The sequence below is a fragment of the Leishmania martiniquensis genome, chromosome 36, assembly GCF_017916325.1.
Source record: "Leishmania martiniquensis isolate LSCM1 chromosome 36, whole genome shotgun sequence".
Classification (NCBI taxonomy): Eukaryota; Euglenozoa; class Kinetoplastea; order Trypanosomatida; family Trypanosomatidae; genus Leishmania; species Leishmania martiniquensis.
Window position 1 is genome coordinate 2,317,359 of NC_090171.1, and position 12,255 is coordinate 2,329,613.

Sequence of the window (12,255 nt, forward strand, 5' to 3'; positions counted from 1 at the left end):
CAAAAAAACGAAAAACGTTCTGAGAAGCGAAGGGGGTGGGGACTAAATGGGGAGCAGACGAAGGGGAAAAGGGAGGGTGCTCGACTCCTTCCATCCCAATCCGCCTTCTCTCACCTCTCCTCGAGTGTAACGCATTGCGTTCGATTCGAGGCGGCCATTCATCGACCAACAAGGCATGATCAGGGCACCAGGAAATCAGCGATATGCCTTGTACCGCTCCTGGGTCACAGGATGCTTCCACGTCGTTGACTTCTTGCCAGATTGAAGAAAAAAGTACTGCGTCGTGCGACGCGACAGCCCGTACTCCCAGCCGCCAGGAAGTGGCGGGAACGGGACATCTGGCGCGTGCGTCGCGGCCGTGGCGCTGGTACTGGGTGCCGCAACTGCACCATCGCCACTCGGCACAGGGTTGCTGGAGTTGTGATGAGACGATGCCGCAGCGAGGGGGGGCTGCTTGGTTGCTGCCTCGTCCATTGAAGCGGCCGAAGCTGCCGTGGTGTCGACAGTGCGTGCCCTCTCGCCCACGAAGCGCACAGGAAGCATAGATTGAGAGATGGCCTGCTGCCGCGCCCGCTGTGCCCTGGCGGCGTCCGCAAACTGAACGACACCGTACCGGATCGCATCCACCGTGCGTACCGTCTGCGCACGTAGAAAACCGTCGCACCACCGAAACATGTAGACAAAGGCGGCCTCGTCGATCTCAGGGGGAAGCGGCATCACCATGAGGGTATCCGCGCGTCTTGCCTCCTGCCATGCGCTTTCCGGCGGTGGGGTAACAGTGAACGTGGGTATGCCGGCAGTCACCCCAGCCTTCCTCGAGATGAGCACCGGTGGGACAAGTAGCCGCCACTGCTCGCAGGCGCGCAGGTGCACACCTCGGCACTGCCCACCAGCCTCGCACCTATCTGTGCCGCATTGAGGATCGAAGCTCGCGCAGACGTCGATGCCCGTGAAGTCGCCGACGCGGCGGTGTTGGAGATACGCCGCCAGCCCTGACGTTGGAAAGAGCCCTCCAGTCGACAGAACGCACCAGCCATAGGCGCTCTGCGCCAGAACGGTATCAGGGACGCCAGAGATGATCACGGCGGCTTCTGTCTTTGTGGCGTCAGTAGCGGCGGCGTTCATCTGGTAGATGTGCACCTGTACCCGTTGATCCTCCTCGGCAGTGTGCGGTTCCGTTACCGCTGATACAACGGGCAGCCGCTGAATACTCACGCGTGCCCACTTGGAGCGCCTTCCTGGCTGACACAGCAAGGCCGCACATAGGTCGGCAGCTTCAGCGCTCGAGAAGAACACGGTAGCCCACGCATATTCCTGCTCCTGCGGTGAAACACCTGGCGGCAGCGCGACCTGGTGGGGCGCTTCCAGCAGCACTCGCTCCACGTGGCTGGTCATGCGCACCGACTCGATCTCGTCCATCACCTGCTCCTTATTCAGTTGCCTGGCGGCTCGGAACACGCCGAGGCGTAACCCGGCGCGCACATCCATCTCACTGATGTCCTTGGCCGACGCGCTCAAGGTAGGCAGAGGCGGTGGCACGGCCCATGCGTCAGGTGGTGGGCGGGAAAAGACGGGGCCGTATCGCATCGCTGCGACAGGCGGCGCCGACGGAGCTGGAAAAATCGATGCCCCCTTTGGCGCCGATGGTTCCAGGGTGGAGACTCCTCCCATCGGCAACGAGTCATGTAGCCGCTGCTCCATCTCCTCCATGCGCCGGAGCTTGCGCGGCGCGCCTTCCGTGTCCTCAGGGTCACTGTCCCCTTCGTCCGAGTAGGCAGTCCCCCTGGACGCGGTGGTGGAGGTCGAGACGGATGCTGAGGTGGGCACGGCAGATGTGGCAGAGCAACCAGAGCCGTAATCGTCCGAGAGGTCTTCGCCAGATGCAGAAGAGGTGAAGTCGGACGACGTAGAGGCTGGTGTAGTCGTGTGCGATCCCTCACTTCGAGACAGCGACGAGTCGCAGCTCTCCTCCTCTTCGTCACTGCTGCTCCTCTTACCGCTTCCTTGGCTACCGCCACGAGACGCGCTCGGGGAGCGGCCCGACATCCGTTCTCTCACGGTGGATGCAAAAAAGGGGTCAGTGAATGGTGACTCTATGAAGCGATGAAAGCCTGTGAGTGAACGCACAGGCGCTTGTGTACTCCAGCCGGTGTGAGCTCCTTCGCTCACTACACGAAAAATAACAAGACAGAGCGCGCGCGCGCAAGAAGAAGCAGCAGCAGAAATCAAGAAGAGATCGCCTGCTGACGAGTGCTCTTGCACCACAGCCCTCACCCTCTGCATGCCAATCACACACCCCGCGCGGGGCTGCCACCATGCAGCGATGGCGGAAGCGGCCCTTCCGGGGGAGTGAGCAGGGGCAAAGGGAAGTGCATTCCTTCACCCTCGCTCTTGCGCGTCAGTAACGTTGGGGGAACGCAACGCTTGCCATCGTTGCTTCCGAATAAAGGCGAAAAGGGAGGGGGCGAAGGATGAGTGTGGCGCCCAGTAGCATTGCTGTTGCGGCCACGCACTCAGAATTCGATCGCCATTTCCTTCATCACAGATCTTCGTTCCCCCTTTCTTTTCGTTGTTGTCGCTGCTGCGTTTCTATCGGCTAAGGACTTCAACTGCCGCCATATCCCCCCTCCCCCGAGCGGGCCGCACTTGCACGGCAAAGAAGAAGTCATCGTCGCCAAGCAGCCCCACCCGGCGTGGGCTAAAAGCGAGCACACGTCCGCATAAACGTGCCCAGGCCCCTACACCGTGGGGCGCATATATATATATATTTACAAGAGGAAAGAAGAAACGAGCTGGTGGGACGGCGGACCCACGCTCTCTCTTCCCCTCTACAAAAAAAGCCCCTTCCGTCTCCCGCATGCGCATCCATAGATCTAAATGATAGGGCTGCATTCCACCGCACTTGAAAGCGAACGGCGGCGTCGGACGGCGCTCGTGTCCGGCGTGAAAGGGGTCATCACAGAGTTGTTGGCGTTGGACTTGGTCGGGCGCGGCGCTAAGGCGCGCCGCGAGACCGCTGATGCGAGCGAGTCTGCCCGGCTCACTGCGCTGCTCACAGAATATGATCGTTGGTGGATACTGGAGACGCTGTTGCAGCGGCTGCGTTCGCGTTCATGACGCCAACCGATCCATTCCTCTACGAGCGACGTCTGCGGCCGCGGCGCCTGCTGCTGGCGCTCGAGCCTGGCAAGCACCTCGGCAATGTACAGCTCGTGCTCGTCTGGTGGGCGTAGATCAGCTGGGAGATCGGCAAGGTTTGAGGTCAGAGGTGGTGGGCGCTGACGCATGGGTGTGCGTTCCCAACCACCGCGCGTGCCAGACGTCGCACGGACGTGGGTGCTGCGTTGGTCGGACACTCGTTGGCTCGAGTTCTCAGCGAAATGGTCAAAGTTGCTCAGCGGTGTGTTGGTGCGGCTGGCGTCCAGCGTGGCTCTTATCCCCGAGGTAACCGTGATGAAACGAGGTGGGGAGGAGCCGCCTCGGCGCGAAGAAGCGGACGCGTGCGTATGTGGTAGCGGGACTTCTTGCGAGGCGCGGTCGATGCCGACATACTGTTTTGGCGGCGTCGAGAAGCGCAGCGGCGTTTGCGCATGGGTGCCCCGCACGGCATACCTATTGAACGGATCGACACCGTGCGTCTCTTCTCGTGGCACGGTTTGTAGCGCGGTTGTGCTGTCTACGCCGGCCGCAGCACCACTAGAGATCAGCCCCGCGGATGGTCGACAAGACAGTGGCCTGTTGCTCAGAGGATGAGGATTGTCGCTTTCCTTCCGTCGTACCCGCACATCGAGTGCGGCTTGCTGCCCCGTAGGGTGATAGCGGAAGGGAATGGCGTACTCCTTCCACTCACCCGCGTGAGGCTTGAACTTCGCGGGGTCCAAAGAGAAGCCGGCAACCTGTCGCTTGTCCTCCCACACGGAGAACCGCAGCTTCTCTGCGCTGTCGGCTAGCTTGAGTGGGATGCGCAGCTGCTGCCCCTCGAGGTTCACCTCCTTGGGATTACAGCAGGCGATGCGCGTCGTGCTAAAGGTGGAGGAGCCGTAGCGAACCTTCATGCTGTAGCGACCACCAAGCAGCAGCGGTGCGGGATGATCAAGGTCGATGCTCTCTGTCTTGATGGCAACGCGCTCTAGCTCAATGTCCACGCTCTCCACCACAGCATAGTCACGTTGTGAGTGCGGCGAAGCTTGCCTGAGTGGTGGGGATCGTTGCGCGGTTGCGTTGCGCGTCTGCTGTGGCGGAGCCTCCTCCCTGGTCACCCCCTCAGCGACCTGGCGCAGCAGCCGCTCGCTACGTGGCGACGTCTTCAGTAGGCGGTCGCGCGACGGATTACGCTGCAGGACCATCTGACCGCGACTAGGGCTGTTGCTTCGCGGTGACCTCATCGCCGTTGAGGTCACCGTGTTGCTGCGCAGTGTCGCTCGTTCTTCTTCATCGATTTCATGCACACGCAAAGAGAAGAGGAGCTTCCCGGTGACCTCTCCGGCAGCATCTCGAAGCTTGATTGCGTAGTTCTTCATTGGTTTGTCAAAGTAAGGTGTTGGATCGAGGGAGCCTTTGGCTATGACGGGCAGGGGCCCAGCGGCGCTGTACTGCGACGGCCGAAAAGCAAATGTGATGACGTCCCGCTCGCCGTCCAAGATGAGCTGCTGCGGCTTCGGCGAAAATGTCAGTGCCATATCCGCACCAAGTGCCTTAAAATAGGTGTACTCTGTCGCGCCATCAACGCGGTGAGAAGCAAGGGCGCCACTCGAGGTGGGGTTGGCGCGTGGGGTGCGGCTCCAGGTGCAGCGGAAGGAGGCGACATCCGGAATTCGTCGCCCTTCCGCATCCTCCGAAAACAGTCCTGTGAAGGTTGAGACGTCGCACACAAAGCGGTACAGCACAACATCAAGCTGAATCATTGCGGCCCTCGAAGTGTGGAAGCGGGCGTGTAAGGGTGTGTGCGTGTATGTTAGGGAGAAGGGGGAATGATCTCCTAAACGCGTCGGCTTTTTTCTTTTTTTCGCTTTCTCTCGTTTAAGGCTCGTGTCGTTGCTGAGCCTTCCTGTGCAACAGCAGGGTGAAACGTGCGAGCGCCACTGGTGCGGATGTGAGGGACGAGACACCTTCCGTAGAGCAAAGGAGCCCGGTACGCCGATGAGCTTTTCACTGGTACAAATATATATGTTTGTATATATATGTCTCCATATATATATATATGTAACAAGACAGCTTACAGCAATCCCAACCACAGACAATCGAAGGTCAATGATAAGAGGAGGAAATAAACGAGCGGCGATAGAGGAACGGCCCCAATTGTGGGCGTGTGTGTGTGTGTTAGGGGGATGGGGGCGCCGTCGCAGCAGTGGGGCGATGGGCTCATACTTAGCGTGGTCAGCATCTGCGACGCATGTGTCAGCACAGGAGTCAACATCAGAGGCCACGCCTAGTACCGATTTTTCTGATTGTTGGAGCCGGTTCGACTCTTTTGGTGCATGTTTGTATGGCACTCTAACATGGGCAAGCCGTGAGGAAACCAAGACGCCTGAAACAGTTCAAAAGAATCTTCCCGTCTTGTTGGAGAGCGGATGAGGGATGTCGCCGCCGCCCTCGCGCGCGAGATCGGTCGACAAATCGGCATCCCTCTCCTCCTCCTCGCCCGTGTGCGCCTCGACAACAGTGTTCGAGCGATGTGCAGCAGGAAAGACGCACGAGTCTTCTTCGGCACTTCTGTGACGCCCATTCTCCTCCCTAGTGCCGTTCTCTTCGAGTGCTCGAGCAATAGGAGATGGAGAGCGGCTACCAAAAAGGCCCACGCCAGACTTGACTGACCCCGCAGTGACCGTTACACCATCGGTGGCGCAACGCCGACCCTCCATCGTGCCCTCGTTGACACAACGACTCACCGGACCGCTCGCATGTGTTATCAGAGAGGATGCAGTCACAGGAGACGGGCTCGTGTGCTGGAAGAAGTATGGAGGATTCTTCGCCGCCGCTAACCGTGGCGCCGCTCGCTGCCTCGCACGCTCCACCACTTGCCGGCCCGTATCGGATACCAGCGCCGTTACATCGGCAGGATATGCTGCGTCTCGAATCGTCCCAGCGCTCTTTGCATCGTGGAAAATCTGTGTCGCCTGCGCTCGGTGACCCTCGTGCCTCGGCGGCAGCAGTGGAGCATCGAGCTAGCATGAAGGCGTGTGCGAGAGATGGCAGCCGGCATGCGAGTATTTCACGACCGCGTCCATACACCGCTTGCGGAGGGCCAGGCGATTTGCTTCTCCCGCAACGTGCTGCTCCAGCTTGTCCACCTGCGCCTGCAGGGACTGCAACGTCCACTGGTCCACCTCAGCCTGCATGCTTTGTTCGCGGAGGAGATCGAGCTGCTGAAAAACATCGGAGAGAAGACGTTCCGTTTCGGCGCGGTAGTCGCCAAGAGTCTGCATCCACGTGGTTAGCTCTGCTGTGAAACTGGCGCGAGCCGCGCGCAGCGATTGCTGGGCGCGTAGGTTGTCACCGACACGTCGGCTCAAGTTTTCTAGAGTGCCGGTCGCAAGGCCAGCGTGGGCAGGCACCTGTGAGTTAGTTGCGGTTAGGCACCGTGACAGCTGCCCACGAATCGTCTGCTCCCATTCGGTGCGAATGGCCCTGACACTCTCCCGCTCCTGAGTAACCTGCGTGCGGCGTTGCTGCAACTGCGCGGCCCAGCCATGGCTCACCTCCTTGACATCAGAGATGCTTCGTCGCAATCCCTCACGGCTGAGCTGCAACGAGAGGAGCGAGCGCTGCCATTCTTCACTAATTCGCTCCACAGCTAAAGAAGAAGAGCGTGGCAGGTTTGCAGAGGCGTCGGCGCCGCCAGTGCAGCGGTGACCGGGAGCATCAGCGGCCCCCTGTGCGGACGAGGAGCAAGACTGTCGCTGCTGTTTGATGCGCAAAGACAGGGTAAGTTGTCCCATTCGAGCTCGCGCACGATCCATGTCACTACGCAGCGACTCTTGTGCTTGAGTGGTTGACGCCGGTCTCTGAGACGGAGCCCCAGAGGGTTTTCGCTGCATCTCGTGGCTGTCGCGCAACGCGCACAGCTCCCGCTCCGCACGCAAGCGAAACGCGCGGTGTTGAGCCTCCAGATCATCCTGGCGCGTCGATCGTTCCTTTTGCAGTGCGTCCTCCTGCGTGATGGCGATCGCACACTCCTGCTCCAGCCGCTGACGCAACTGTTGCTCCAGCATTTCACGGTTGCGTTCTGTGATGGACGCGAGCCGGCACTGGAATCCGGCGACGCGCTGACGGCGTTCAGTGTCATGGTGACGATGCGCTTTTTCAAAGGCGGCCTTGATGGCGCCAAAAGCGGCGTCTGCACGTTCTTGAAAGGTGCGGCGACACAGATCCTCGAATGCAGATGCCGCTGCCTCGGACTGTGCCCGGTGCGCTGCCAGCGCTCTTTCGCGCGCTGACACGTCGTTGGCAAAGATCTCGTCGCGCTGCCGCCGCGCAACAGCCAGGTGCTTACGGACACTCTCAGAGACTGCGTGACTGCATTGCAACGCCAGGCGTCGCTTCAGATGCTGCGCACCATCGCGCACATGATCCAGTAGAGCCTTCAGCGCGGAGTCCTGAAGGTCATCCTTCGCGTCACACGCAGCTGAGGCCTCCCATTCCGCGCGGAGGGCAGAATTGCGCGCCTGCTGATCCTGCACCGCTTGCGTCAGATCGTCTAGTTGCCGTTGGTGGTGTTGGACGCATTCGTCCCGGTACTCGCGCACCTCCTCCAGCGTGCCCCCGGGAGATCTACTCGAGAGGGCACTTTTACTGGCCACCTGCTCCCCTTCCGCCACCTCTATGGCCCTTTGCTGACGCATTGCAGCCTCCTTGATCCTGAGAGACGTAAGCCTACCCTCCAACTCTGACACCTCCACGGCGAGTGGATGGTGACCTTTCTGCAGTGAGTCTACGCCCTGCGCCGCCTCCTCCAGCTGCCGCTCCAGCTCAGAAAGTTCTTGACGGAGAGCAACCATGGGAGCCTGTTCCCTCTTTTCCTCCACACGGCATGAAGAAACAGCATCAGAGGCAGGGGCGGCAGTGGTGCTGTCACAGGGAAACGCGCCTGTCAGAGAGAAGGCCTGGGAGACTGCGGGCAAGTGATCCACATCGTCCCGCATAAAGGCTGGCACTGGTGTAGAGGACAGGGACGCCGGCCACACCGTCGGCCTCCGAGATGCGGCCAGATTATCGTGCGTGGCCACACCTTCAGCTGTTAGTCTTCTGTCTCGGGCGGGCAACTGTAGGTCCGCCCGAGGTCGCGCGCTGCTTGACGACGGTGATGTCTCGGCCACACACAAGAAAGCGAGCGGATCGCTCTCTGCCGCCTGTGCGACTGCGACGGCAGCTGCCGGTGGCTCGTGTAGAGCCGGTGTGGCGGCAGTCCCTGTCAACGGCGCGGCAGCGATGGGAGAGTGCGGCGCTGGTAGACTGGGGGACGCTTGGACGATAACAGGGAAGGCAGAGGGAGATGTGCTGCCATCCAGGTCGTCTAACCAGGAGGGAACACCTGCTTCCTGCGTTGCAGTGATTGAGACTCCAGAAGAGGGTGGGGAAGCAAGGTGAAGCCCTTTGCGTCGCCCCGCGACGGGCGCCGCCATGGAGCGCTGAATAAGCTGCTGTTGAAAACGGGAGGACGCAAAAGCGCTTTGGCAGGGCTTAGGTCGCCGCACAGGCGCGGAGACCCTGATCCTCCCACTCGAAAGGCTCCAAGTAAAACTAGGGGGCCTGCACTGGGCAGTGCGTGATGGGACAGGTTGCCAAGGGGAACCACGACGCCCCAAGTCATCTGCCACAGCACAGCCGCTGCTGAACGAGAGAGGAGGCGACCGCTAACGAAACCGTCATGAACGAACGAAAAGAAGCGATATTTCGCACGGCACTCCCGTCAGGTTGGTGTGCGCGCGTGCGCATTCACACACACACACACGTGAGAGCCAACGAGATCGAAACAAAGCGAAAACAAAACGAAAAAAAGCCGCCGCGGCGCGCAACGGTTGTGTTGAAGGGCGTTCTATTCACCGCCGCTGTTGTGAGACTCGGTGGAGGTGGTGGTCAGTAGCATCCGCGTAGACCTCGAAGACCCTGGAGGGAGGGCTCTGTGATGTGCGCGTAGGAGTGTTTGCTGGGATGGCAAAGAGCCCCCTCCCCGTTTGCTCCAGTAACGTTGACCTCCGCTATGAGGAGTTCGAGCAAGCGTGGCCGGGACCACAAGCCCGCAGCGCATGCGGTCTCGTCTTCTTTTCGGTTAATAACGGTGGCGGATTAGACATAGCAACGGGAGGGAAGACGTTAACGAGGCGACATTGCAGAGTAAAGCAGATTGCAGAGAGAGCGGCGGCCACTGAACAGCAAAGGGGGGAAGGGAGGCATTCTGTTCCAATCAGCAACACGACGAACGGCTGCCCGCAACGATTTTGCTTAGGCTTCTCGGCCACGGTGTCTGTTCGAGATCTGTGCCGGCGACGCCGCTAATGTCGTCCACAATGACGAAGCGCGGTCTCTCCTTCAAAGAGAAGTTCAAGTTGAGAGGGAAGGTGGGTAGCCGGGCTAATGCTCTGATGCACCCTCTCTCCAGCAGGACTCACAAAAACGATTCTGACATACACGTAAGCGCGCACACACACAAATATATATATATATTTGTAGGTGCACGTAGCAGCGGGGCGCTTACAGAATGGCGGTATGTACATGCACAACGTGGGCCAGTATCCTGTGATGCCACACACACACACACACACATGCACGGATCTCTTTACCTCTATATAATAGGAAGTGACCATGGGAGAGACGATTCGGCATGGAAGGAATACACACAAACGCACAGAGAGGGGCAGAAAAGAAACCTCTCCTTGAAAGGAGAGCTGTACATGCGATAAGCAGAGAGAGCGAGTAGACCGCACCAACAGAAAAGGGAAAGACAGCCTAAAGCACACGGCACACTAACGATGAAAGGCGGGGTGGCGGTGGGGGGAGAAGGAGTGAAAAAAGAGGCACCTCCAACTCGCGTGCCTCTATTGCTGTGTCAGAAATATCAGAGACTCACCGCTCACTTCTGCGGCAGAGACACGCCACTCTTCCCTCGGCGCGACGGCGTCGGCCTTCGTCGCTGATAGGACGCTTTCTTGGGTCTCGCGTTGCGTCATCGTTGCCTGTCGCCGACCCTCGTGTCGGATGCGTTTTAGCAGCAGTTGAATGACGCGCTCCTTGTCCACCCACCGAAGCTCACTCACATCCACCCTTTTCACGTCTCTCCACGTCGGCGCGTTGGGCAGCTTCTGCAGGAACGGGAGGTCGTTCATCACAGCCGTGTCCGATCCACTGAACACCTCCGATGGTGTCGGGGAGAGAGCGCGATCACCCTCTCTTCCAGTCGTTGTTCCAAGTCGAAAAGGGGCGCGGCCTCCTGAAGAGGCGCCTTGTGTCCTATTTTGTTCCAATGATGGAGTAACCACCGCGCAGCGGTCCCCTGCTAAGGATGAGAGATGCGACAACTCACGCCCGCTACTACGCAAGTAGGGAGGCGCTGCATGGGGTAGCGCAACGAGGGTGCCGCTCTCTTTGGTGCTGTCCGCGTATGGGGAGGATTTCGCATTCGACGACGACGCATCGTGCGGGGGCGCTGCAACGATCCGTTTGGGAAAACCCTTTCGATCTACAGTCCAGCACACCAGAGATGATGACGTCAAGAGCGGAGGACTGGCGCCATTCGTCAGCAGAAGCCGTTCCGGTCTCTCCAGTCGTAGCAATGACGAGTTGGTGTGCGCAGGTAAAACGCTTTTTGCGTTTGCGGCGCACGCTGCCGGCCTACTCTCCAATAGCTGCTGCCGGCGCTCCTCGATGACGCCTTGACGCACCTCCTCCAGGGCTGCATAAAAGAAGGCCTCAAGTTCGGTGCGCTGCGCTAGCACGTTACCCGCTGCGCTCCGCAGCTGCGCTAGCTCGCGCTGGAGCCGCAGTGCGTCTCGCCGTGCCGCATCACGCTCCCGCGTTAGTGACTGAATCGCAGCCTGGCGGGCCTTTTCTTCCGCATTGTGCTTCTTCTCATATTCATTGACAGCGGTGTTGAGAGCGTCCTCAGTGGCTTTCACCTGCCGGCGCAATGAGGCGATCTCGTCTTTTTGTGTGACACTGCGCTCGAGCAGCTGGCGTGCCGCGCTGCCGTGGAGGTCTGTCTCACGCTTCAGGCGCACGTACTGCTCGTACAGATCTTCGTATTCTGCGCGCAGCGTTGTCACCTCTCTCGCCAGTATCATCTTTTCCTTCAGAAGGTCAAAGTTCTTTGCGTGCACCTCCTTTGTGTGAGGGTCCAGCAGCTCCGTCGCCTTCGCGTGCACGTCGGCTTCGTAGGTGTTTGCGAGTTGCTCCTCCATGGAGCGGTATCTGACCCGGCTCTCCAGCATTTCCAGGCGAGCGTGCCTCATCCCATTCTCGTGCTGCTGCGCTTCCGCTTCACACGCCTTCTTCAGCGAGTGCAGCTCAGCCGATGTGTCAGCGCGCTGATCCAGGGTGGTAAGCGCGTTGTGGAGTTGGCTGCTAAGCTCCTGGACGGTGCGGCGCAGGTGAGCGATTTCGTTGTCCTTTGCACGCATCGCACGCTGTTGCACCGCGGCCGCAGAGCCCTCGCTCGTATTGCCGGCGGACTCTTTGCGCGCACCAGGCGTTGCTTGATCGCTTCCAGGCGAGTGCGATACTGTGGCTGCCGTGTCGATCAAGGGCGCGCTGCTTGGCGGCGTGGGCGAAGTTACCCCATCACCTTCAGCTGGGCTACTGGCTACCGTTGAAGAGTCTAGTCGAGAGGGAATGGAGGAAAGGGCGTCAGCACGCTGCAGTGCTTGGGTCAGGCGACGCTCGAAGCGAGAATGGTCCGCCGAAGTCTTTCCTGCCACCCCCGCGGCGGTGGCGTCGCCGGTGCTGCCGGAAAGGTTTGCAAGCATTAGTCCGTGTACCAGGTCCCTCTTTGCTATCTTGAGAGAAGGAGTATCAGAGGGCGAGGTCCACGTACCACTGCCGCCGACGTCGTCGCCGTGTGCCTGGGCAGGAGTGAGACGCCGTACGTGTGTTTCCTTCTGCCTGTTTAATTTGTCACATTTCCTCACGATGGGCCGGAAAGGGCCGTTGGTGCGCCACACACACACACACACAATTGCGCAGAGCATCGGTTGGGAGGGGGGAAGGAGGAAGAGGTTTTCACAAGAGGGGAGGGCGAAAGTGCGATGGAAGACGAATGAGATG

General features: G+C 59.9%; 3 protein-coding genes across 3 annotated transcripts; all 3 read right to left on the reverse strand.

Moving 5' to 3' along the window:
- Positions 1-195: 195 nt before the first annotated feature.
- Positions 196-2,046, reverse strand: LSCM1_00633 (uncharacterized protein; the record flags this gene model as incomplete). The annotated part of the gene is made up of 1 exon (XM_067318278.1): positions 196-2,046. The coding sequence occupies one exon, from the start codon at positions 2,044-2,046 to the stop codon at positions 196-198; it is 1,851 nt and encodes a 616-aa protein (XP_067174383.1).
- An 827-nt stretch (positions 2,047-2,873) lies between these two features.
- Positions 2,874-4,904, reverse strand: LSCM1_00634 (uncharacterized protein; the record flags this gene model as incomplete). Its single annotated transcript, XM_067318279.1, has 1 exon — positions 2,874-4,904. One exon carries the CDS (start codon positions 4,902-4,904, stop codon positions 2,874-2,876), a length of 2,031 nt encoding a protein of 676 aa, XP_067174384.1.
- Positions 4,905-10,034: 5,130 nt separating this feature from the next.
- Positions 10,035-11,957, reverse strand: LSCM1_00636 (uncharacterized protein; the record flags this gene model as incomplete). Its single annotated transcript, XM_067318280.1, has 1 exon — positions 10,035-11,957. One exon carries the CDS (start codon positions 11,955-11,957, stop codon positions 10,035-10,037), a length of 1,923 nt encoding a protein of 640 aa, XP_067174385.1.
- Between the last annotated feature and the right edge of the window lie 298 nt (positions 11,958-12,255).